Source organism: Petaurus breviceps, unplaced genomic scaffold, assembly GCF_028583685.1.
Source record: "Petaurus breviceps papuanus isolate PSGF00001 unplaced genomic scaffold, PetGlider_PUasm1.0 187, whole genome shotgun sequence".
NCBI classification, from domain to species: Eukaryota; Metazoa; Chordata; class Mammalia; order Diprotodontia; family Petauridae; genus Petaurus; species Petaurus breviceps.
Window position 1 is genome coordinate 335,657 of NW_027185799.1, and position 23,366 is coordinate 359,022.

General features: G+C 40.3%; 1 protein-coding gene across 2 annotated transcripts in view; it reads left to right on the plus strand.

Moving 5' to 3' along the window:
• The window catches only part of FGD3 (FYVE, RhoGEF and PH domain containing 3), a 189,054-nt gene extending 166,160 nt beyond the window's left edge, over positions 1–22,894 (plus strand). For both annotated transcript variants that reach the window (XM_069090583.1, XM_069090584.1), the window contains 4 exons: positions 5,602–5,721; positions 12,287–12,427; positions 20,212–20,349; positions 21,359–22,894. In XM_069090583.1, coding sequence (XP_068946684.1) covers positions 5,602–5,721; positions 12,287–12,427; positions 20,212–20,349; positions 21,359–21,592 — 633 coding nt within the window. In that variant the 3' untranslated portion in view covers positions 21,593–22,894. The remainder of the gene's footprint in view (positions 1–5,601; positions 5,722–12,286; positions 12,428–20,211; positions 20,350–21,358) is intronic.
• The last annotated feature ends 472 nt before the right edge of the window (positions 22,895–23,366 follow it).

Genomic DNA, 23,366 nt, shown 5'->3' on the forward strand with positions numbered 1-23,366 from the left:
CCGCCACTTCCTCTGATACCCAAGGAAGATGACCCATTCTGTATCAGCTGCCACTTCCTCTGATACCCAAGGAAGATGACCCATTCTATATCAGCCCACCACTTCCCAGAGGACCTTTATTGACCAAACTTTGTCTTGGTCTCACAACTGTATCACAGTGCTCCTATTGCTTATCTGGTCACGGGTTACCTAATGACTGTGTCCCTTTTTTTTTTTTTTTTGCTTTACTCCCAACCCCTCATCTGCACCACCCTTTCAAGCCCATACCTTGGACAACAGTTGCCAGAGTAACTCTGTCTCCATGGAGTTGTCTGCCACTGAACAGAAAAATAAATAGCAACGGTAGATGGTGCTACCTCTTCATAGCTGGGCCAAAAGAGAATGAGTAGCAATGTGAACAGCTTCTTCATCCCCATCTATGCTGTCTTCAGGCTCTTTATTTCCATTGCTGATATTTTTTTTCCTTTGCTTTTTGGAGGAGCAATTGGGGTTAAGTGACTTGCCCAAGGTCACATGGCTAGTAAGTGTTAAGTGTTTGAGGCTGAATTTGAACTCAGGTCCTCCTGACTCCAGGGCCAGTGCTCTACTCACTGTGCCACCTAGCCACCCCCATGGCTGATATTTCTTGGAAGTTACTTCTCCCCAGGGGTTGATGGCTATTCTCTAGCAGCTGAATAGAGAGGAATAGATAGTATCCCAGCTTTACAAGTACTCAAGTGGCACTGTCCTGTGAAAGAAGAATTAGATTTAATCTGATTGTCCCAGAGGGCAGAACTAGGAGCTCTCTAAAAGTGGAAGGAATGACCCTAGAAAGTAGTGACTTCTCCCTCAGTCAAGCCAAATGACTACCATCACGGGACTGATGATGGAGGAGAAGCATTAGACTGAGAGTAAGGAAACCCAGGCTTGAATCCTGCCTCTGCTGCTTACTATTCTGTGACCTTGAGCAAAATGCTTAATGTTCCTGGGCCTTCTTTAGTTGCTTACTTTGTAAAATGAGGGAGTTGTACTTGTTGACCTATAAGGTCCCTTCTGACTTTATATTCTGTGATTTATTGCTAGAGATGAACAGATAGAATCCTTTACTGTCAAAAAAAGGGGGGAAAGGTGTGTCTTTTATTTAAGCTTGTCTTAATTCTTGATAAAATTCTAATATGTATTATTAAAGGGATGGTTTAGGAATAAATTATATTGGTCTGGTGGGTTGTTTTGTTTTTTGAGTTTTTGGTTTTTGGCATGGTTACTGTAACTGAATTCCTTGCAGGTATTGCAAAAGAAATGCCAGATCTATTTGGCCTTATTTGGATTGGCAAAGTATTTGATAGCTTTTCATAATATTCTTGTGAACAAGATAGAGTAATGTGGCCTGGGAGCTGGTATAAGTGGCTTTGGAGCTGGTTGAATGATAAAATTCAAGGAACAACCTTTAGTGGAGCAGTGTCAACTTGGAGAGAAGACTAATGAGCCACTCCCTCAGCCTTGAAAAGGCCTATGCAAGTTCTCAAGCCATGAGTGTTCTCTTTTCAAAAGAGGATTCTTGCATTTTTAAAACGTGTGTGAGTGGAAGAAAGTCTATACCCTTAGTCTGGAGTCCATTAGCTCTTAGCCCAAGAAGTTTTCATGTTATCCCGTATGCTGAAGTGTTTGCCAAACCCTCCATGGAGATTGTAGATAATGGTAGCAGAGCAAGGTGAGTGGGTACTGTGAAGCTGCCTCCTTCCATACCTATGTATTCTTTTCCTTTTATACCCATGTTATTCTAAAGGTATGCCCCACGTTCAGAACAAAAATGCTGAGAAACGAGTGTACCGTTTCTGCCTGAAGGGGTGTAATTCTACCACTAGGTGGTGCTAGTGGTTCTAATTTGAATTTCCTAGTTCACTAAATTAACAATGAATGTAAATAGAGACTTCCTCTATTAACATTTTCCAAGGAGAAAATTAAATACCCAGAAGGAAGCAAAACATTAGTAGTTAGCAAGTGTGTGTGTGTGTACACATATATACATATATATACACACACGCATATATGTATGTTCATGTTTATATTTGTGTGTATGTAAGATACATAGGTGTACATGTATATATGCATATATATTTGTTGAGTAATTTTTTAAAACATTCCCTGCTGTGTATTTAACTTTTTCCTTAGAAAATGTTAATACAGGGGTGGCTAGGTGGCGCAGTGAGTAAAGTGCCGGCCCGGAGTCAAGAGGTCCTGAGTTCGGTTCCTCAGACACTTAACACCCACACACACACACACAAAACACTAGCTGTGTAACCTTGGGCAAATTACTTAACCCCAATTGCCCTTAAAAAGGCAAAAAAAATATGTTAATATAAAAATATACTAAAGAAAAGTTCTGTGCATTCACTAGTTTTTTGCAGTTTTTTTGCTTTTTGGAGGGGGGAGGGCAGGGCAGTTGGGGTTAAGTGACTTGCCCGAGGTCATACAGCTAGTTTTGTGTTAAGTGTCTGAGGCCAGATTTGAACTCAGGTCCTCCTGACTCCAGAACCCGTGTTCTATTCACTGTGCCACCTAGCCACCCCTAGTGTACATTCACTATTAATCAAGAAAGCTAGGAATACATACATATGAAGTGAGGGCAGCTAGGTGGCTCAATAGATAGAGTGCCAGACCTGCAGTCTGGAAGACTCATCTTTCTGAGTTCAAATCTCTCCTCAGACACTAACTGGTTGTGTAACCCTGGGCAAGTCACTTCACCCTGTTAATGAGCTAGAGAAAGAAATAGCAAACCACTCCAGTATCTTTGCCAAGAAAACCCCAAATGGGGTCATGAAGAATCCCACATGACTGAACAACATATGAAGTAGCTGGGTGGTGCAGTGAATAGAGCACAGGACCCAGACTTAGCTAGACCTGATTTCAAATCTAGCTTCAGACATTTACTAGCTGTATGACCTGAACAACTCACTTAACCTTTTTTTGCCTCAGTTTCCTCATCTGTAGAATAATAATAGTACCTATCTCCCAGGGTTGTTGTAAAGATAAAATGAGATAATGTTTGTAAAAAAAACACTTTAACACAATGCCTGTAATATTTTAATATGATGTCTAAGCTCTTTTTGTTGGCCATGATATTCAAATGGTCTTAACAATTCTAATTTTTTTCCACCTCAATCTGTTTTCTAGGTCAGTTGTTTTTACTATGAGATATCTTACGTTTTCTTCTATTTTTTTCAAGTCTTTTGATTTGGTTTTAGTATTTCTTGTTACCTCATGGAGTCACTGGCTCCTGTTTAATCCATTCTGATATCCATTTTTTTCCCTTGAACACCCTCATACTATTTATAAAAAACTTTTTGAAATTCTTTTTAAACTCTTGACTTTATCTCTTTCAGACATTCTCTTTGAACTCATGCCTGAGCTGTGAGGCATTCCTTGTAGATGTTTTGGAGTTATTTTCTTTTGTGTTTGTGTCTTGAGCGTCTTTGCCACCATAACAGCACATTATGGTGAGGTTTCTTTTCTTGTTTGTCCGTTCTCCCAGCCTGTTTCTTGGCTTCCAACCTGATGGTAGGGCTGGAGGGGAAGTCTGCACCAGTCCTGTTGTTGCTTTCTTGGAGTATTGAATTTTTTGTTACTCTTGGATCTCAGGGACAGACTGGGAACCTGAAAGTTTTCAGTGCTCTCAGAGTGATCTGATCCAGGCCATCTGTCTGCTCCCTCCTCACTCTTCCTTTCTGCCCCAATCTGAACTCTGCTAGTTCCTGATCTAGGTTTGGGTAGACTGCTGCTGTGCCCAAGCCCAGCAACCATTTGTAGTAATGTAAAGTTCATGAGGGCAAGTGTGGCTTTTTGTGTGTCTTTGTATCTTTAGTCACTAATATAAAGCACAGTAGGTGCTTTATAAATGTTTGTTAAATTGAATTAGATGTTGTGTCTCCTGATAAAATGTAAACCCTTTAAGAGAAGGAACTTTCTCATATTTGTCTTTGTATCACTAATGCCTGGTAGAATGACTTACACATACTAGGTACTTAATAAATATTTGTCGAATTCACTTTATATTTTAATATTAAGTTTGGTTTTTTTTGTTGTTTGAACCTATCTTTCCAATTTGGTTTAGCAAATACGTATTAAGTCCTTACTACGTGCTTAACAGTGGGTATTGTGGTCAAATAAGATGATAAATAAAGATAAAATAAGACTGCTCCTGCCCTTAGGGCACTTATGCTCTAGTAGAAGAACCATGTGCCAAATAAGAATATCAGGTACAGAGGAAACTAACAAGATACTTACTGCTAGAGAGTGGAGAGATCAGGTTTAGCTGAGGGAACCCTAGAAGGCTTCAAGGTGGTCCCTGAACTGGCCTTGAAGGATGGGAAGGGTTTCAACAAGTAGAGATGAGGGATAGGGGGGAGAGAGAAATTCATTTCCTGGCATCAGGGCTTTTCTTTTGATAGCAGAGTTTCAGAAAGTTTGAGAACTCTTTGGAAGTTAAAGTGTCATTAATTACATGTTCAAGACATTGGAAAATTTTCATTTGTTATGCTATTTTAGGGCCCTTCTTTGCATTTGCCTTTTAAACAGAAGTGAAAGTACCATATATGTTTGTGTATGAGATTCTGTGTATATGTCTCTGTCTGTCTCTGGGACTGTGTATCTCTGTATCTGCTTGTGTTCCTATGTGTGTTTGGTTTGGTTTTTTTGGAGGGGGGAAGGTAGGGCAGTTAGGGTTAAGTGATTTGCCCAAAGTCACACTGCTAGTTTTTTGTCTTAAGTGTGTGAGGCCGAATTTGAACTCAGGTCCTTCTGACTCTAGGGCCGGTGCTCTATTCACTGCGCCAGCTAGCCACCCTCTCCTGTGTGTGTTTGTAATGAAAGAGAGTGAAGTTGACCTTATTTCCTTTTGCTTGGTAGTTGTTACTTCTTCTGTGTGTGTATATGTATATGTGTGTATACACATGTATGTGTATGTATATACACACATATGCATACATATACATGAGAACATTCTGCCATCTTCAGATTGCAAATGCCAGTGATCTCTTAAGTAGGAGGGACAGGACTGAGAAAAAGCATCTAGAAGAAATCAGAGTCCTACCTTCCCCTTATATATGTATACAGGTAATATACAATTATAATAAAGATTTAGGGGAACTTTAAAGGGGGAGAATGTCACAAATAGGGGTGAGAGGGAAGATGAAAGAGGGAGTGGCATTCTCCCTCCTCTCTGCACCCTTGCCTTGGTTTGTGGACTATCCATGGTTGAGTGTACATAGCTATCTAAGCCTCAGGACTTTTTTTTTATACCCATTAGTCAAAGCCACCATTTTTCCTCTCCCACCTTTTGATGTTGCTTCTCTGAGTCAATGCCTATCCTGATATTTGTGTGTATGTGTGTCTGCTTGTGAATACCCATGCATTGCCAGGCCTAATAAACTATTATCTCAGAATTGCATGGGTACTTCCTCACCCCAAAGTCTGTGTACCAGGTCCCTGTTTTTCATATGTGGTCAGTCTTGGGGAAGAAAGCAACCAGAAGAAAAATGCTACCAGGGTAATTGAATTCTGTAACAGGATGCATTAGACAGTGTTTGACTCATAGACTTATTGAATTGTTTGTCTCAATTTCAGCTTGACTCCCGAAAATCTTCTAAAAATAGAAGAGACAAAGAGAAGCAAACTTGCAAAAGCTGCAACGAAACCTTTAACTCAATTACGAAAAGACGGCACCACTGCAAACAGTGTGGGGCTGTAAGTACTTTGGTCTATAAGTTATGTTTGGTGATCTCTCTCCAGCTTTGTCCATGGCAATGTCTGTGACTTCACTTGTAGCTCTCTCTAAATCTGTGTGTACAGCTGCCACTTATATAGCTCTATCTCTATGTTTATATCTCATTATAGAGAAAGTTAGTGTATTTACTTCATTTTTGAAGTTGCTGTGGTTGAAATATAAATATAATATTTATAGCTAGCATTGTTATAGTGCTTTAAGATTTGCAAAATGCTTTACAAATATTAACTTATGTTATCCTCACAAAAACCTTGTGAGGTAGGAGCTGTTATTATCACTATTTTACAGTTGAGGAAACAGAGGCAGACAGTGGTTAAGTGACTTGCCCAGGGTCACACAGGAAGTGTCTAAGGCCCTATTTGAATTTTATATACAATGTCTTATTGAAGTTCATGACAAACCTAGAGTTATTATTATCATTGTAAAGATGGAATCTGAGGCTTAGAGAAACTTGCCCAAATTCATATTGCTGTTATGTATTTGAAGCAGGACTACAAGTCTATCTATCTCCTGTACTATGCTACCACTTGTCTATAAAGTGCTTTGTAAACTTTAAAGTGGTTTTTATGTATACAAACTATATACTATATATGTATATAGATATATATCTGTGTATAAATGTGCAAGTAATTATATTATATTATGTGTACATTGAAAAGCAAGATGATATAGTGAAGAAAGAGCTAGTCACAGTTAGGAAGACCTAGGTTCAAATTTTATCTCTAGCACATACTAATTGTGTGACCCTTAGCAAGTCACTTAATGTCTCAGTGCCCCATGAAACTTCCTAGGGGCCTATGTGGACTGACAAAGACATGGCTATAAGATTTTCATTTCCTTTTAAGCTTTCATCCTTTCTTTTTAGGCCTAGGTATAAACGTCCAGAATTGAAGGAAAGATTCATAAGCAGAAACCAGACTCGAGTTATTTCTATATTTGCCTTCATTATTTTCCCCCCAGGTCAACTTTCTTGCTTTGAGAAAAAAAGTGTCCATTACAATGAGAAAGCACTAATGCTGAGATTCTGGGAGGGCTGAAGTTGGGATTTAGGGAAGGTGAACAGCTGTGTGGAATATGAAATGAAGCAGAGTTTGGTCTGGGGCCAGTTAGGCGTAGTAGCTAGGTGAGCATGTTCTCATTCTCTTAGTCTCCAGTCAAGATAGCTCAGCCTTAGGGCTAGAGTTCCAATGAAGATAACTTGTTTGAGAAGTAAACTAGGCCAAGTACAGAAGGGGCTGAACATGGAGGGTAGGTTGTAAATCTATCTCCAATGTGGACCAGCTTTGTGACTGGCATTTATGGCCTCTGAATCTGTTTCTTTACTTCTGAAAGGGTGGTAATGGTACTGGGAGTACTTCCTGCATGGGGATTTTTGTTAGGATAACATGAGTCAGTATATGTAAAGGACTTTACATATATTTACATGCAAACCTTAAAGTGCTATGGAAATGTTAGTTATTATTATTTTGTAGAGGCCCAAGGGAGAGAGACAGGGGAAATTAATGTTTTGGGACCTAGAAAGGAAATTGTCCTAGGACATAAAATAGATTGAATCTGGAGCAAAGAAATCTTAAGATAAGCTCTCTGATGGGCACAAGCACTTCTTCAGTTTCAGCTGAATGCCCCAAGTACATAAAGGCTAAACTGGGCACAGGTCCAGATTTCAGCTTTCCCTAATGCATATGCTGTTCTCCAGATATAGATTAGCTTTTATTACTTTGCAGTGGACATTTTTAATCTTTATTTATGAGTTTCAAGTCATTAAAATCTTTTTTCTCCCAAGGGCAGACTGTCACATTATTGTTTAATGTTAAAACAAAACAAAAAAATCATCCCCACAGAATAGATGTTGTTGAGAAAACATGTTTGGAATTAAGTTATTAACAATTTAGAATTCAACAAAGGTTATCCCATTTTGAAGATTGGCTAACAAATCAAATCAATAAATTAGCCCCAAGCACAGATAAAGCTCTGCACAAATGGGTTCCGTTAGGCTCCTTTTTAGGATGAAGCCACATTTCCTATTTTCATTTCATTACTACCACCAGAGAACAAGAAACCTTTCCTAGGCAAACACTGATGGTCCCTTGTCCTGAGACTGAAATGCATGACCTTAGTTTTAGTACACTTAGCACCCACCCAGAAACACCTGGCCGTGTAACCTTGAGCAAGTTACTTAACCCCGATTGCTTTAAAAATAAATAAATAAATAACATCCTTCAGTTTCACTAATCTCTAACTGAAATTTAACCATGTCCTTTAGTTATGAGTACAGACCACAAACATTATTCTAAGAAGGGGTCCAAAGGTTTCTCCAGGTGGCCAAAGGAATCCATGCACAAAAAAAGGTTAAAACCCCTGTCTTGGACAGATGCCTAAAGCACTGAGAGGTTAAATGTGATTACACAACTGTTCTGTATCAGAAGCAGAATTTAAACCCAGATCTTCCTGATTTTGAGGCCAGATCTTTATCCTCTATGCCAGTAGGGAAAAATTGAAAACAATTTACTTGGCCAGGACTGGATACAAGACAAACGTGTTGCATTGTATCATGGTAATGGAATATTTTTAACTTTTTTTTTTTATCTCGGGGCAACTTGTTTAATCTTTCTGAGCCTCAATTTCTTCAGCTTGACTTTATGACTTCAAGCAAATCACTGCTTCATGGTGCCCCCAGCAACTCTAAAGTGATAAGTTGTGGAATAGATGTTAGTCTGCATTGGTGATGGAAGTTTCCTCACTGAGATTTCCCTCTCTTCTCTTATGGCACTATTGTGATGCCTTCTGTTACTGTTTCTCACATTCATTTCCTTGTGTAGCTTTATAGATAAATGCTCCTAAGTGATGAGCTCACAGAAAGATTGCTGTTGTTGCTGTTATCATTGTTGGGTTTGGGGGGGCTTGTGTCCCTCACTCCACATGGAGTTGCCTGGTGCACTCAGTTGGGCTGGGTCAAGTAGGTCAGTTGGTGGCTCTGCTGCTTCTGGGCTAGACTGGGCAGTCCCTGGTCAGTGGCTCCTGGGGGGACTGGGCAGGTCAGTTGGCATCTTGGGCTTTTCACAAGTTGCTGTGCCTTTGCTGGATAGGTAGATAAGTCTGATTCTTGGGTAAACTCTTAGAAGAGCCAAGTCCAGGCTTCTTCGAGTTTCAGCTACTGGGTGGCAGTGGGGTACTGTGCTGTCTTCAGTAGGAGAAGCTGGTTTGTCTCCTCCAATAAGGAGACGGAAGTAGTCTGGCCTCCTCTACTCAACAAAGTCTCCCATATTCTCAAAACTTTTTTTTTAAAAGGACTATAATGAATCAAATCAATGTAGAAGGATGTATAAAGTAATGCAAAGCAAAAAAAACCAGAACTAGAATAACATTTACAATGACCATGAGTACTGAAGAGAAAAAACAATCAGAAATGAATACAAAATGGATAAGTTGTTATTATGGTTTATTTGAAATTTTATGCACTTATTTAGTTTTTATTTACTTATTAAATATATTTTCAAAATTACTTTTTGGAAAAGAAGGAAAATGGGGTGGCTAGATGGTGAATAGAGCACCGGCCCTGAAGTCAGGAGGACTTGAGTTCAAATCCCACCTCAGACACTTAATGCTTACCAGCCATATGACCTTGGGCAAGTCACTTAATGCCAATTGCCCTGCCCTCCCCCCTCCAAAAAAACAAGGAAAAAAAAAAGAAAAAATGGCAAACTAACTGCTAGCAAGGGCTTTCACAGCAAAGGGAATATGAATGAATATTCATACACCTTGATTAAATATGAATAGGTGATAAGTGACTTACCTCCAAGAGAGCTTAATAAAAGCAAGGACTTTTGACACCAAAATGCTTTCAAGTCCCAAGGAAGATCTTTTTATAAGCACATCCTGGATAACATTACTCCCAACTAGTATCATTTTGTTACATAAGGAACAGCATTGCTATAATATGACCAAACTACCACAGTATCTGAACCTCTACTGTAATGGTAATAGACCAATCACCTAAGACTAAATGAATTCTGTGTCTTACTTAAGTTCCTTTGCCTGCACAGCGCCATCTCTATGAGGCTTCTCCTATTCCCATACTCCTATCCAGTTTTGTTTTCTTCCTGACTCTACCAAGGTAGTGTCTAACTTTCCTGCCCTCTGCTCATTTTACTGAGGATGTACCAGATTGCTCCATTCAATTCTGTTAACTAATTTCACCCAGAAGTGTTGTTTCACCTAACATGTTTTCAAAGAACTATTAATGACATTATATGTGTATTATATATATATATATATATATATATATATATATGCCTGTATACCTCCTGAGGAGGACTTTTAGTGCTTAAAAAAGAAAAGATTCTTGAAAGGAGTGTTTTACTTATATCTTGGGTGTATGGTTAGAAATCACAGTGCCGCTAAGCAGTCTGAATCTGAAAGATAGAGACCAACTCATTAAGGCCTTGACTCATGTTGCTTCTCTAGACTTGACCAGTAATGCAGATATTTAGTTACAGTGTCTATGCTAGGAAAACATACAATGGTCTAGTATAAGACAATTAAATACCACTGTCCAAACACCTACTGAGAAGAAGCATTTGGGGGGACAACTCAACCTGCAAATTATGCATGAATTTGGTGCCAATCCTCACATACACCAGCCGCTTCCCTTCTTTCAAAGACAGGGAAGAGGTAAGTAGAGATCTTGTAAGAGTGGAAGAGATAACATCTCATGTAAATGTGGAAGAGATAACAGATGAGGACCCTGTTATGTGGGATATGATGGGTAAAAACTTGTTCGGGACAAGAAGAGAATACTTTCATACCTTGATCAAGATAGTCTACTTAGAATCATAGAACTGGAAAAGACCTTAAAGATCCTCCAATCCAACTCCTTCATTTGGCATATGAGGAAACTGAGGCCCAGAGAAGAGAAGGGCCTTGCCCAAGGCCATAAAGCAAAAAGGAGCAGATTAAGATTCAAAAGTACATATACTGATTTCACATCCAATGGTGGGGTCAGTAAATTAGTGAGGAAAAAAGAGAGTGCTCTGTCACTAACCCTCTGTGCAATTCCCTCTGTCTTCTTAACATGCTCAGAACATGCCAAGAGAGCATACCCAGCTTGCTTTAGACTTATCCTTTGTTTCTTCCCTGGGTAGTCAGGACATTATCTCCGACCCAGTCATAGAGTCTATATCCCGACTTGTTCACAGTCAAGGCCAATTAAAGAGAATCCAGCTTTTGTTCCCATTTCTTCTTTTGTGCAAAGAAGTTCACTTCACATGAATTAATCACATCCCCAAACACTCTGTCAGCTGTAAAGCACTATATAAATGTAAATTATTATCACTCCCCACATGTTCCAAGGTAGTCCTGTTCCTAGTTTGGAGGCTGACCACAATTTGAGGGAAGTATAGAGGATAGGGACCCTCCCTTATTAGAGCCTGAAATGGTTCTGTTAATGTATCCTGTTATTCTAGGCAGACATAATCCATGCTTATACCTTCCCATTATACTTGGAAAGGTAAAGTATTTCAATACAAAGGATATTGTAATTGGAGTCAAAGTATCTAGGTTCAAATCCTGGCTCTGTCACTTTCTACCTTTGTAACTTGGGAAGTCATATCCCTTATTGGACCTTAGCTTCTTCACCTATAAAATGAGAGGGTTAGACTAGATCAGTGAAATCACAGTCAAATAGAAACATATCCCTGCTGAATACATGTTTACTTAGAAAACCACAAAGTAACATTATCCATATTGCATCGAATTTTTATTTACTTTGTTAAACATTTCCCAGTTATATTGACACTTCCAGACTAGATAACTTCTAAGGGTTCCTTCCAACTTTAAATTGATGTTTCCCCAGGGTCCCTTAGCTTACAATACCTTCCAGTTCTAATTTGTACATTGCCTGGAAGCCTGACTTTTCCCCCCTTCTCTTCCCACCCCTCTCCCAATTCTAGGAATAACTAGTGACTTACCCCCTTCAAGAAGGTCAGTGGGACTCCACTGAAAATCATCTGTCTCTTGCACTAGCCAAGGGGCATCAAGATTTATACCTTTTCTCCATTATCCCAGATCTTTTAAAAGAAGTGTTGGGTTTGGGGAAAGCACATAACCTGGTTAGGAAAGATGCAGGGGACAGAGACACAAAGGCCTTCTCTCTATTTCCTCTTTGAGCATTTTGATTGTCCCCAAGAAGGTTACTTTTTACTAAGGCAGGGAAGTAGGCAGTAGATAGATTTTTTAAATGGTGCCCACCAAATCAAACTGGTTTCACATTTTAACTGTAAGCATAAGCCTTCAAAAAGATATCTTTATTTCTCTGACATGCTGACTGCAGTTCATATTGGTTAATGAATATGTACTGACATAGAAAAAACTTTTATTGCCTTCAGAGAACATATATTACTCAATATTATTCCTTTCTATGATCTTTAAGGTTTTTTTCTTTCTCATCTCTTTATATTCAACATTTCTAACAAAACAATTTCCCTTTCAGTAATGGGTAAAGACTAATATGTCATCACTTTAATGCAGGTGATTTGTGGGAAGTGCTCAGAATTCAAGGCAGACAATAGTCGTCAGAGTCGTGTTTGCAAAGAGTGTTTCCTTATGCAGACAACAGTGCCAAATAGTCCTGTCTCTGAGGCTGGTGGAGAACAAAGGAAGAAGTTGGAGGTGAGTATCATGAACTCTGAATGATTTCTCTCCTAGCTGCTGACACTTCCACTTGAACTTCAGTGGTACTAGCTGCATTTCATTGTCCTAGGTTCTCTTCCCTTCCCTCCCAATAGGCTTTCCTTCAGTGATCAGCTAGTATGGGCTTAATTATCATCTCTGTGCAGATGATTATCAAACCTAATCTGTCTCCTGAATTCCATACAACATTATCAACTAACTGCTGAGTATCTCCTATAGGCATTTCAAACTAAATATGCCCCAAACAAAACTCATTCTATTTCCCCAAAAACCTATCCTTTCTGTTTCTATTGAGGGCACCACCTTCCTTCTAGTCATCCCTCTTCATAACCTTGAAGTCATTCTTGACTCTTTCCTCTCCCCCAGTTCCCTGGGCCAGTCAGCTACTAAGTCTTAACCATACTTCCTCCATTAGCATATCTCACATTCATCCCCTTCTCTCAACTCATACAACCGCTAACTTAGTTCAGGCCCTCATCCCATCTAACCTAAGTTGTTGCAGTTGTTTTCAAATTGGTCCACACAGCTGACCATAATGCTTATTCCTAAAACATAAATCTAACTACATAACTCTCTTACTCAAAAATCTTCAATGTCTGTCTCTTGCCTCTGGGATAAAAATGCCTCATCCTGGTATTTAAAGACTTCTTTGATCTGACTCTCACCCATCTATCTAGTCTTACTTCATGTCATTCTCCTTCACATAACTCTCTCTTTCATTTGAAGTAGTCTATTAGCTGATGCCTGGACATAACAATCCATCTCCACCTCTATTCCTTGGCACAAGTGGTCCTTCTTTTCTAGGCTATACTTACTCCTTATTTCTACCTTGTAGACTCCCTGGCTTCCACCTCTCACTCAAAACCTTCTTCAGTTGTTAGTGCTTGCTTCCTCTTGAAATGACTTTTGTTACTTACTTTTCTGAATCTAGCCTATATCTCTCCAGTAGACTTTAAAGTCCTTGAAGGCAGGGACTATTTTTTTTTGTATCCTTAGTCCCTACAATGTGTTCTTTACATATAGTAAGCATGTAATAGATATTTATCAAATTAAATTTTTTTAGGAAATTCCAGGCCTGGAGACTTTGTCCTGTAACTTCAGCTGTTCTTGAAATTTGATGCTGGCTCTGTTATGGTATTGATTCTTTAGTCACTAGACTCTAGGAGTTGCTGTTTCATTTTCCTTGCTTTTTTCTGGCTTTTCTATTATCTGCAGTATGAAGAAGAACACCGGATTCAGAGTCAGAGAACCTGGGTTTGAATCCTGATTCTACCATTTACCGCCGTTCTGAGACTGACTCAGCCGCTTTGGATTTCAGTTTCTTCCTCTGTACAATGAGGAAATTGGATTAGATGACCTCTAAGGTCCCTTCCATGTCTAAATACTATGATTTAATTCCATCCAGAAAAATGGATGCAGCCTCAGCAAGCTACTGGACATGTAGTTTTGATTCTGCAGTATTTTCTTTAGGCACTTGAATTCTAGCTGGTTTCTGGGTAAACCTTTAGCATTTGCTATGCTAGCCAAACAGAGCCTCACTATTGCTATCATCCCTAGCTTAATGACTATAATCTGGACCCAAAAAGCTAAAAAATGGGTTTCTGCTTCAGTAAATAAACTATTGAAAAGCCAAAAGTATGCTTCCCAGACTGTGGAGGAAAAAAGTAATTATTCAAGATTATTAGACATCTGAATTTTTAAGGTGATATTCCAAAAATATATAAAAACCCAACGCAAAACATGTTTTACAAACCTTTAAAAAGCCTATATAAATGGGTTATTACAAGGAGTTGATAGAATGTGGTGGAAAATCCTAGATTTGTTGTCAGCAGACATGGCTTTCAGACCTTCCACTGGAGCCTTGGGCATGTTATATAACCTTTCTTAGCCTCAGTCTCCTTGCAGTTAAAATGGGGACAGTAATATTTGCGCTACTTCAACTCTTAAGGTTTTTGTCAGACAAGAGTTTTTTTGTAGATCCTAAAATGCTAGAGAAATGTAATATTATTATTGCTCTGTAAGCTTCAGGTTAAAGGTAATATTTAGGAACTGGGTTGCTGCATAGAGAATAGATTTCCTGTGAAAAGTTTTCCAGTGTCGTTTACTTTATTTGAAAATCTAATACCATCCCCCAAAAAAGTAATCCAGCAAAATTAGTTGATTCCATATCAAATCAGTTCTGCAGTAAATTTTCTTAGATTGCTAAAGGATAAATTGAAAGCATTTCTTACATTCTTCAAAAGTGTGTTTTCTGCCATCAAAACAAAATCCTTGTCTGGGTCTGCTTATCAAGTTCCAAGTACAAGAAATGATATTCAGTATTTCTGAGATCTTGTTTCTAGGTTAACAAAAACATTTTTCTTTATCAATTTGTCATGATTTTTCTTAAATTGTCTTCACTTTCTATCTATTTCATTGGGTTATTGTGAGGAGAGTGCTCTGTAAAGCATTATAGAATAGCGTAAAGAACTCTAGAATGAGAACCAGCTTCACCAACATCATTATCATCAGATGGAATTGAATCTAGAGAGGTTTTCCTGGAAAGACCTATGCAATTCTAGTATAGTCCTCAAATTATCTCTGACAGGGAAGCTGACATAAGTCATCTCATACTTGTCACATTAGTTATCATATTTGTAAGGGAAGTTATTTCTTTGGAATTAACTTAATTATGATTCAAAAGACATATCTTCTCAAATCTCTTTTCATAGATCTCTACTTTGAAAATGGTTTCCTGGTACATCCATTGCTTTCTCTTGCAGCTGACCTTTAATCATTCATTTCATTCAATGAAATCAGCTACAGGTAGGATAACATGCTTGATGCTAGGGATACAAAGATAAGAAACAATAGTATGCTGGAGGATATGAATACATTTTAGGAAAGACAGTAAGGAGAGGAGGGCCTTCAAAATTGTTGCAAGGCCTTAGATTATGCCACATGTAGATCATTTGAAGGAACAGGGACACTTCCCTTGGATAAAAAGAATTAGGGAGAACATAGTAGCTGTCTTCAAGTGCCTGAAGGGCGGTTGTAGGAGAGATTCACCTTGTTCAATTTGGCCTCAGAGGGCAGAAGTAGGAGCCACAAGTAGAAGTAACAGATGAGCAGGTTTTGGTCTGATATCAGGAAAAACTTGCTAACATTCAGAACCTTTCCAAAGAGGAATGGGCTGCCTTGGGAGGTAGTGAGTTCCCCTTCACTGGAGCCAACAAAGGCTAGCTAACTACTTACTAAGGGCACTATAGCAAGGCTTCCTATACAATTAAAAGTGGAGTCTCTTCTGACTCTTAGACTCTATAATTCTGTGACATATATACCAAGACCACCCACCCCAGAGGGCTATGTTAGAGACCACAGTTATAAACCCTCAGCTCCAGGCACCCTGGGCCCACCTTTCTTACCAATGTACAGCGAATGATACCTCACTGTACTCTAAGGATAAGGGAATATTTAGATATATCTTGGAGCCAAATCCCAAATCAGTGGGAGATGAATGAGTTTTCCTTAGAATTAGAGTTTCAGAGGCAGCTAGGTGGTGCAGTGAGTAAGAGCGCTGGCCCCGGAGTCAGGAGGACCCAGGATTGGTTCCAGCCTCAGAAACTTAACAACCCTATGCACACACGCACAAAAACTGGCCATGTAATCTTGGGTAAGTTACTTAACCCCAATTGCTTTAAAAAAAGAAGAAGAAGAAGTAGAGTTTCAGGTAACATATTGCGTTTTTGTCTAGAAAGGAAAAAAGGATGAGTAGACAGCAAGTAACATCATCCAGGGCCTGCTGTGACTTAAGCACATTTTTCTCATTAATTTTCCATCTTTCCTGACCTAATTTTTGCCAAGTGAGAAACTAACTGTGTCATCCCAGTTGCCAGTCCCCATGCGTAGGAATTTTAAACTTCCTCCCTGCTAAGAACAGTAGTGGGAAAACTATTTTTTTGGTACCTGGGAACACACTTCCTTAGCACTTAATAATGAAGATCCCTCTTGAACAAATACTGACTGCTTCAGTATTCATGCCTCAGTACTACCCCTCCTCCCACCTCCCAGCCTTACCTCCATAATTCATGTTGGGAACAGATTTAAAATAAATGTTTAATGGCATTTCAGTCATCTGAATAGGAAAAAAAAAAAACATTCTCTGAGATGACAAAGCAGCCCAAGTTCCCTTGGGCTTAGATTCTGTATTCTTCCAGAGATTGAAGGGAAACTGAATGCTTGGATTTTTTTAAAGAACCCTTTGAAAGAGATTTCAAATGAAGGGTATCCTATTGGAAGGCCTAGACTCAGGACATCATCAGAAACCTCAAAAAACAACATCCTCTATCGCTAAAGACACTCCTAATAGACTCAACTGGGATGACTCATTTGCCAAGACCAGTTGGACTTGATAAAAGAAGTGACAGTCTCTCATTTTAAATTCACTTCACAAATATGATGTGTGTGAGAGGGGAGGTTTCCAATTAGCACTGTTTTCTAGCAATTCAAAAACATAGGAACAATGAATGTGCTCATTATGAGTCATTCTTATCTGCTTATCTATTTCAGAATAGATTCCCCCAAAGGACTTTTTTGTAGGCAAATCTTTGTTACCATGGTTTGATTTTGTTGAAGGATGGGATTGATGGGGATCCTGATCTGGATCTAGGAGTTTATCTTCATGGGGAACTCCTACACTGAGCTTTCTCCACCAGGACAGACCAAGTACTGTTCTGTAACTTAGCGACTTCTACAATTGCTGGAAGCCCTGAAAGCTCCGGTGAACAGCCCATGGTCACATAGCTTGTGTGTTCCAGGCTTCCCCGGCACCAAGGCCAGCTCTCTCTGTTCATCAGGTCAGCTATCTGATTTATCTTCTATAGAATGGAGTTGTGATTTCAGGTGAGGCTGCCCCTCCCCTGCTGATCTCAACTCCTAGAACTCTACTTGAGATGTGACTTATCCAGGGTCACATGGCCAGTAGATGTCAAATGGAGGACTTGAACCCAAGTCTTCCTGTTATCAAGGCCAGCTCACTATCTACTGTGCCACATTGCCTCTGGAAATAAGAAAATTGTATTTCTCTTTTAAAAGATTCAGACTTTTTGGTAAATCAAGGAGAATTATTGACATTTTTATTGACTTTTTTAGTGAAGTTTACTTATTTTGTCACTGTTATGTTGAAAACTCTGTGAGGGCAAGAAAAGAATCCCAAAGTTTGAAGAGACCTAAGAGGTTAAGTCTGACTTCCTGTACCTTGTAAGAATTTCTAGGGTCATCCCAACTCTCCCTACCTGTGGGTGGAGCACATTGCACTGTTAGTCAGGTCTGATCATTGTCCAGTTTTCCCTTAGATAGGTATTATCTGCCTCTGCTGGCCCAACCAGAGTAAGTCTTTATTCCTTTTCAACATGACAAGTCTGCCAATCTATCTTCTCTCCCCCTCCAGTTCCTAGTGTTTGTACTATAAGACCATAGGATCATTGACCTTGAGCTGAAGGGAACTTGATTAGCTCCTTGGGCCAACCTTCTCATTGTACACATGAGGGAAGAGAGACCAAGGGAATATAAAAGCCTCACCCAAGGTCACACAGGTAGGAAACACCAGAGGTAGGATCTGAACCCAGTTCCTACAACTCTATCCTAGAGTATTATGTTCAGTTCCATGAACCACATTTTAGAAGGAACATTAGCAGACTGCATTGTATCCTAGGGAAGCCAGACAGAAAGATAAGAGGCAAGGATGCCACATAGAGAGAAGACTTGGACATATAGCACCCCTCAAATCCTTGAAAGATTGTTGTGTCCTGCTTGTTCTTCTTGGCTCCAGGTAATTTGGATGGGGGGCTCATAAAGCTGTTTGAAAAATATACATATTTCAGGCAGCTACTGCAGATGGATAAGGAGCCAGGCCTAAAATTGAACAGAAGGAAAAGAGTAGGCAGGATTGGCTGCTTTTGGGAAATCATGCAATGTTTTTAAGGACCCCAGACTTCCCCTTGAGAAGTAACCCCATATTTAAACACTTAACCATAACCCCATATTTAAACACTTTTTTTTTCCTGATAATAATATATATGGCTACAAATCATGGAATGCCACAGTATCCTCAGATTCAAAATTACAGGTCAACCAAAGAGCAATGGGAAGAGGCATGACAGATATGAATTGACCGTGGTACATGGCCCAGGGGTGAGCTGACCCAAAAAGCAACTAAAGTTTGTCATCAAAGAGATGTATGCCCAGAAAAGGAAGTGGGGTCCTGGATCTCACTGTGTGACCTGTGACCTGTGACCTGTGACCAGCCCCTTCTCTTCTCAGACTCTCAGTGTTGGATTAGATGATGTCTGAGATCCTTTCAGCTGTAAATCTGATACTGTGAGTCACCATTCCTGTGAAACCCAGCACAGAGACTTCCTACCATTCCCCAATACGTTCTCTAACCCCCAGTTAGAACACAAGTTCTTTAAGGACCGAGATTGTCTCATACTTTGTCTTTGTATCCCTAGTGCCTGGTATCATGCCCTGTGTATTGTTTGCCCTTAAATGCTTTTCCATTACATTCCACTCCCACCTTAACATACATACACCTTCTATTGAAATCCTCACCCTTCAAGGTTTAGTTCAGTTGCCACCTTCTCTGGGAGGTGTTCCTCAGGGCTTACCCAGCTCAAGGAGAATTCTCCCTTCTCAAATTTCTCTCACTTTCCCATATGACCTTTCCTATTCATTAATAGTTTATCCTATGTATTAGTTATTTGCATATGTCTCTTCCTTCTGCTAGATCATAGACTCCTTAGGGGTCAGTAAATGTGTTATTTTTCATTCCTCTGTGGTCTCTTTCCTACCCCAGCACTTGACACAGTGCCTGGTACGTAGCAGGCCCTTAATAAATGATTACTGATTGACTGTCCTTAACATGAGGCCTTCCTTAAGACTTACATGAACTAATACAAGGTGAAATGAGGAGAACCAGAAAACATCGTATACAGTAGCAGCAGTATTGTATGATGATCAGTTGTGGATGACTTTAGTTGTTCTTAGCAATACAGTAATCCAGAACAGTTCTGAAAGACTTATGTTGAAAATTGCTCTTCATCTCCAGAGAAAGAACTGATGGAGTCTGAATGCAAATTGAAGTGTACTTTTTCCTTTACTTTCTTTACTTTTCTTGTTTTTTTTATCTGTGTTTCCTTTCACAGCATGAATATGTTTTGCATAACTGAACATGTATAGCCTATATCAAATTGCTTGTCTTCTCAGTGAGGGAGGGAGAAAATTTCAAACTCAAATTTTTTTTTAATGAATGTTAAAAAATTGTTTTTACATGTAATTGGGGGAAAATATTAAATTAGAAAAAAACCAGAATGGAACATGAGGCCTTCTTTGTATATGATAGGCACTTGTTGGATTAAAATCATGGGAATATTTTGGTTGTTTCCTTCCAAAGTTTATAGTCACAGGCTATCTCATTATCAGTTGTGCCCGTAGGACTTATCACCCCTGGTGAATTTTAACTGTCCCAATTTGAAAGTCTACCAATACATAATAAACGTGGAAGGTCTCTTTTCTGCTAAATTTCAATGCTGCTGTCCCTTGACCCACCCCCAACTTCATGGAGTTTGCACAGCAAGGTGACTGCATTTCTGCAGTCAGTCCTCTGATCTATTTGGGCAGTGTCACTGCCTGCAGAACTGTCCTTAGAGGCACCACAGAGAGACAGGTACCTATCTGGGAATGAGAGCACTTAATGAGACTATATTTGTCTTCCTCCCCCTCCCCAGAAGCAAAATATTACTGCACCTGAAAACAGCCTGTTCTGTAGCCACCTCCAGCTAATGGACAAAGGGAAGGTTTTCTGCAAGCTGTGGGCAACCATTCCAAAAGCAGAACCCCTGGTGCTGTACTTACAGGGAGGCCAGGTAAGGATGGAATGGGGGGGTTCCTTAGTGAAGTGGGTCCAAGGATTTGACTTCCTTTCCCATTATGGAGACGTGAGCTGGGCCATGATAAATTTAGGTCAAAGCCTCTGAGATTTCACATTTCTTCCCTGAATGCCTTGGGTTTGGGAAATTGCCATCAATGTAAACTCACTGTCTATGCACACAGTAATGTTTGAAGAAAAGGAAGCAGGGGAAGGTGATTGACCTTGGAGTCAGAATAACTAAGTTTAGATTGTGTTCAAAATATAGCTCTGTTCCTCATTGGCCATGGTGTAGGAGGAGGAGCCCTAGACTTAGAATCAGAAGACCTGGGTTCTAATGTAACTTGTTGGCCATGTTACTTTGCACAAGTCACCTCCCTCCCTGAAGCTGTTTTCTTACCTATAAAATGGGGATAATACTATGTACCCTGCCTAGCTCATAGGCGTGCTATCAAGCTCAAATGAAATAATGTATGTAATAAAGACATTTTATAACATGAAAATGCAATGTAAATGTGAACTGTCACCATGATGATTTCAGCACATATTTCATCACATTGAACACTTATTAAATACCTGCTATATTCAGAACACTTTGTTGGGCTCCAGAGTTTAGATAATATACCACCATGTCCTCAGAGGCACTTTGCAAACAAGGATGATGTTATCCTGAATGCCTCTAGCCTGAGAGAGTTCAAAGGGGAAAAAAAGGAGATTGGGGCAGAGTTAGGCTTAAAAGGTTTTTTAGAGAAGGTGAATGTTTATCTAGGTCTGAAGGAAAATTTGTCATTGGACTAAAGGGACAGGTGGTAGAGCATTCCAGCTAGAATGAAGGCTCAGTGTCAGAAGCAGGAGGGCTGTGTTAGGGCTGTGTGCGGAGTTTTAATGTGAATACAACTCAAAACACATGACACTTGGAGTCAGAGGAGGGAGAAGATGGTACACAAGAATAAGTAGAAATCAAGCATGTGAGGCTTTTGCCTACATTCATTCTCATTTATGTCTAGGATGGGCGAAGCCCCCGGACAATCCCCCTTCCTGGCTATGAAGTGACTCTGCCTGGACCTGCCGAGAAGCTAGAAGCAAAGTACACCCTGAAACTCTCACAGTCCCACCAGACTCTGTATCTCAGTGTAGAGGATGAGGAGCTCCAGCGGAGGTGGATGGAAGTTCTCACTAGAGCTGCCAGAGGAGAAACGGACGATCCCAGTGCCAGTGTTGGGAATCCCCAGGGACCCTGAAAAGCCAGGGCCCCTCCTGGGGACGGCCACCCAACATCTTTGGTCCTAGAACTTGGACATGGGTAGTTTGGTGGGTCTGCAGAGGAATGCCTGCAGTGGATCCTTTCTTCCTGTAAAAAGTGACCACTTCAGAGGGGCAAAACACCCAACAACCCTATCAAGTCAGACGCAGGCTTCAGGGCCAGTGAGTGTGCCCATGAGTGTGTGTGTGTCCATACCTGAGCACCGCAGGCCAGAGCTGGGCAGAAGACAAGGCAGTAACAGAAGAGATCTGGGCCTGATTTTGTTTTACATTTGTATCCATCTATTCCTCTCCAGCTGTTCCAAACCTTTTGGTGTTTCTAAATATTTATCCCCCCTCCCCCACCTGGCACATAGACTCCCATTGCCTCAAGACTGGAGACTCACACCCTTAGGAAAGGATGAGTAAAGTAGGGTAGAGATCCCCCATACATCCCCTCCTCCTGAGCCTGGCAGATGCTGCCCTGTGTGGGTCTGTAGGGTGGGCATGCACTTGGCAGGCAGGGCTATGTGGTATGTCACTTTATAAACAAATAGTCTTAGATAATGATGGTGTTTGGTGATGCTGACCTCAGAAAGAGGGTAAGAAGGAAGTTGTTCATTTGTATCCAGAATTTGTCCTGGATTGGCTCAAAATCCTTGCTGACTCAGACTGAGCGCCCAGTAGCATTCTCCCTGCTGTTTGATGCAGAGTGGAATATGTTAGTCATTAACTAACCAATATGTAAGTGCTAGGCCATGCCAAGGCTTGGACCAGGCCACAGCTTCTCCTCTATTTTGGTCAGTCTGGGTTTCCTGATAAAGCAGTCTTTGTGAAGTATCCTTATCCATTAAGCCGTTTGTCCTTACTGTATGGAGATAACCCTTTGAAAGGGAAAATGCTGTAGGGGATGACCTCAGATCATAGCTACAGCCTTCCAGGTCCTCACTGTGGGCCTGCTCCCTACCACCACCTGCCTCATGTCCCCTAGCAAACACTGTAGGTAAGGGGAGACCTTTGTAGTTCTACTTAGGGCATTGCTGATCTTCTGTACTCATAGGAAGGTGACTTGATCAGTTGTTTGATTAATTTTCCAGTAGTCTGGGATTTATTTATAATTTGTAAATAATGTTTCATACCTTCTGCCAGAAGTTTAAAATATTGAGGTTAATAACAGGATTTAGTGTGTAGAGTGACGAAATGTTTGTATGAATTTGTCATTTGCCCTTCTTGTTAACTGGCATTTGTTTTGTTCCCAAAGGGAAGTACTTGTCTATTTAAATAAATGCCCTGCAGCCAGATGTGTAGACAGCTGCTGTTTTGTTCTGTAGCTCAGGGTGGGGGCTTTAGTTATCTGGGAGCTGAGACTTGGGATAGAGGGTCTTGGGGTGGGGGAGAGTGGTAAGGAGGAACCATAGGAGTATTTTTTTAAGGCTTACTATCCTTCCTTCACCACCCACTCGCCCATCCCTTTCATTCTTTCCTTATCTTGGCTTAGAGAAGCCCCTAAAAAATGGTTGGGGAAAATGGTGCTTTACTCTCTTTCTGTCCCAGCCAGGAATGGCCTAAATGAATTAAGGCAGCCTCTCCTCTGTAGCTAAAAGCAACTCTAGTAAGAAAGGAAGGGAGGTGCTATGGTGACAGAATTAATTTGGTTTTCTTTTTCCCCTCTCCCCGACTGGTTTTCCCATCCATGCCCATCCCTCTCATAGGACCTTTCCCACTTGAGTAGGCTATGGTGGGGCACAGTGCCTCAGGGGTGCTTAGAAATAG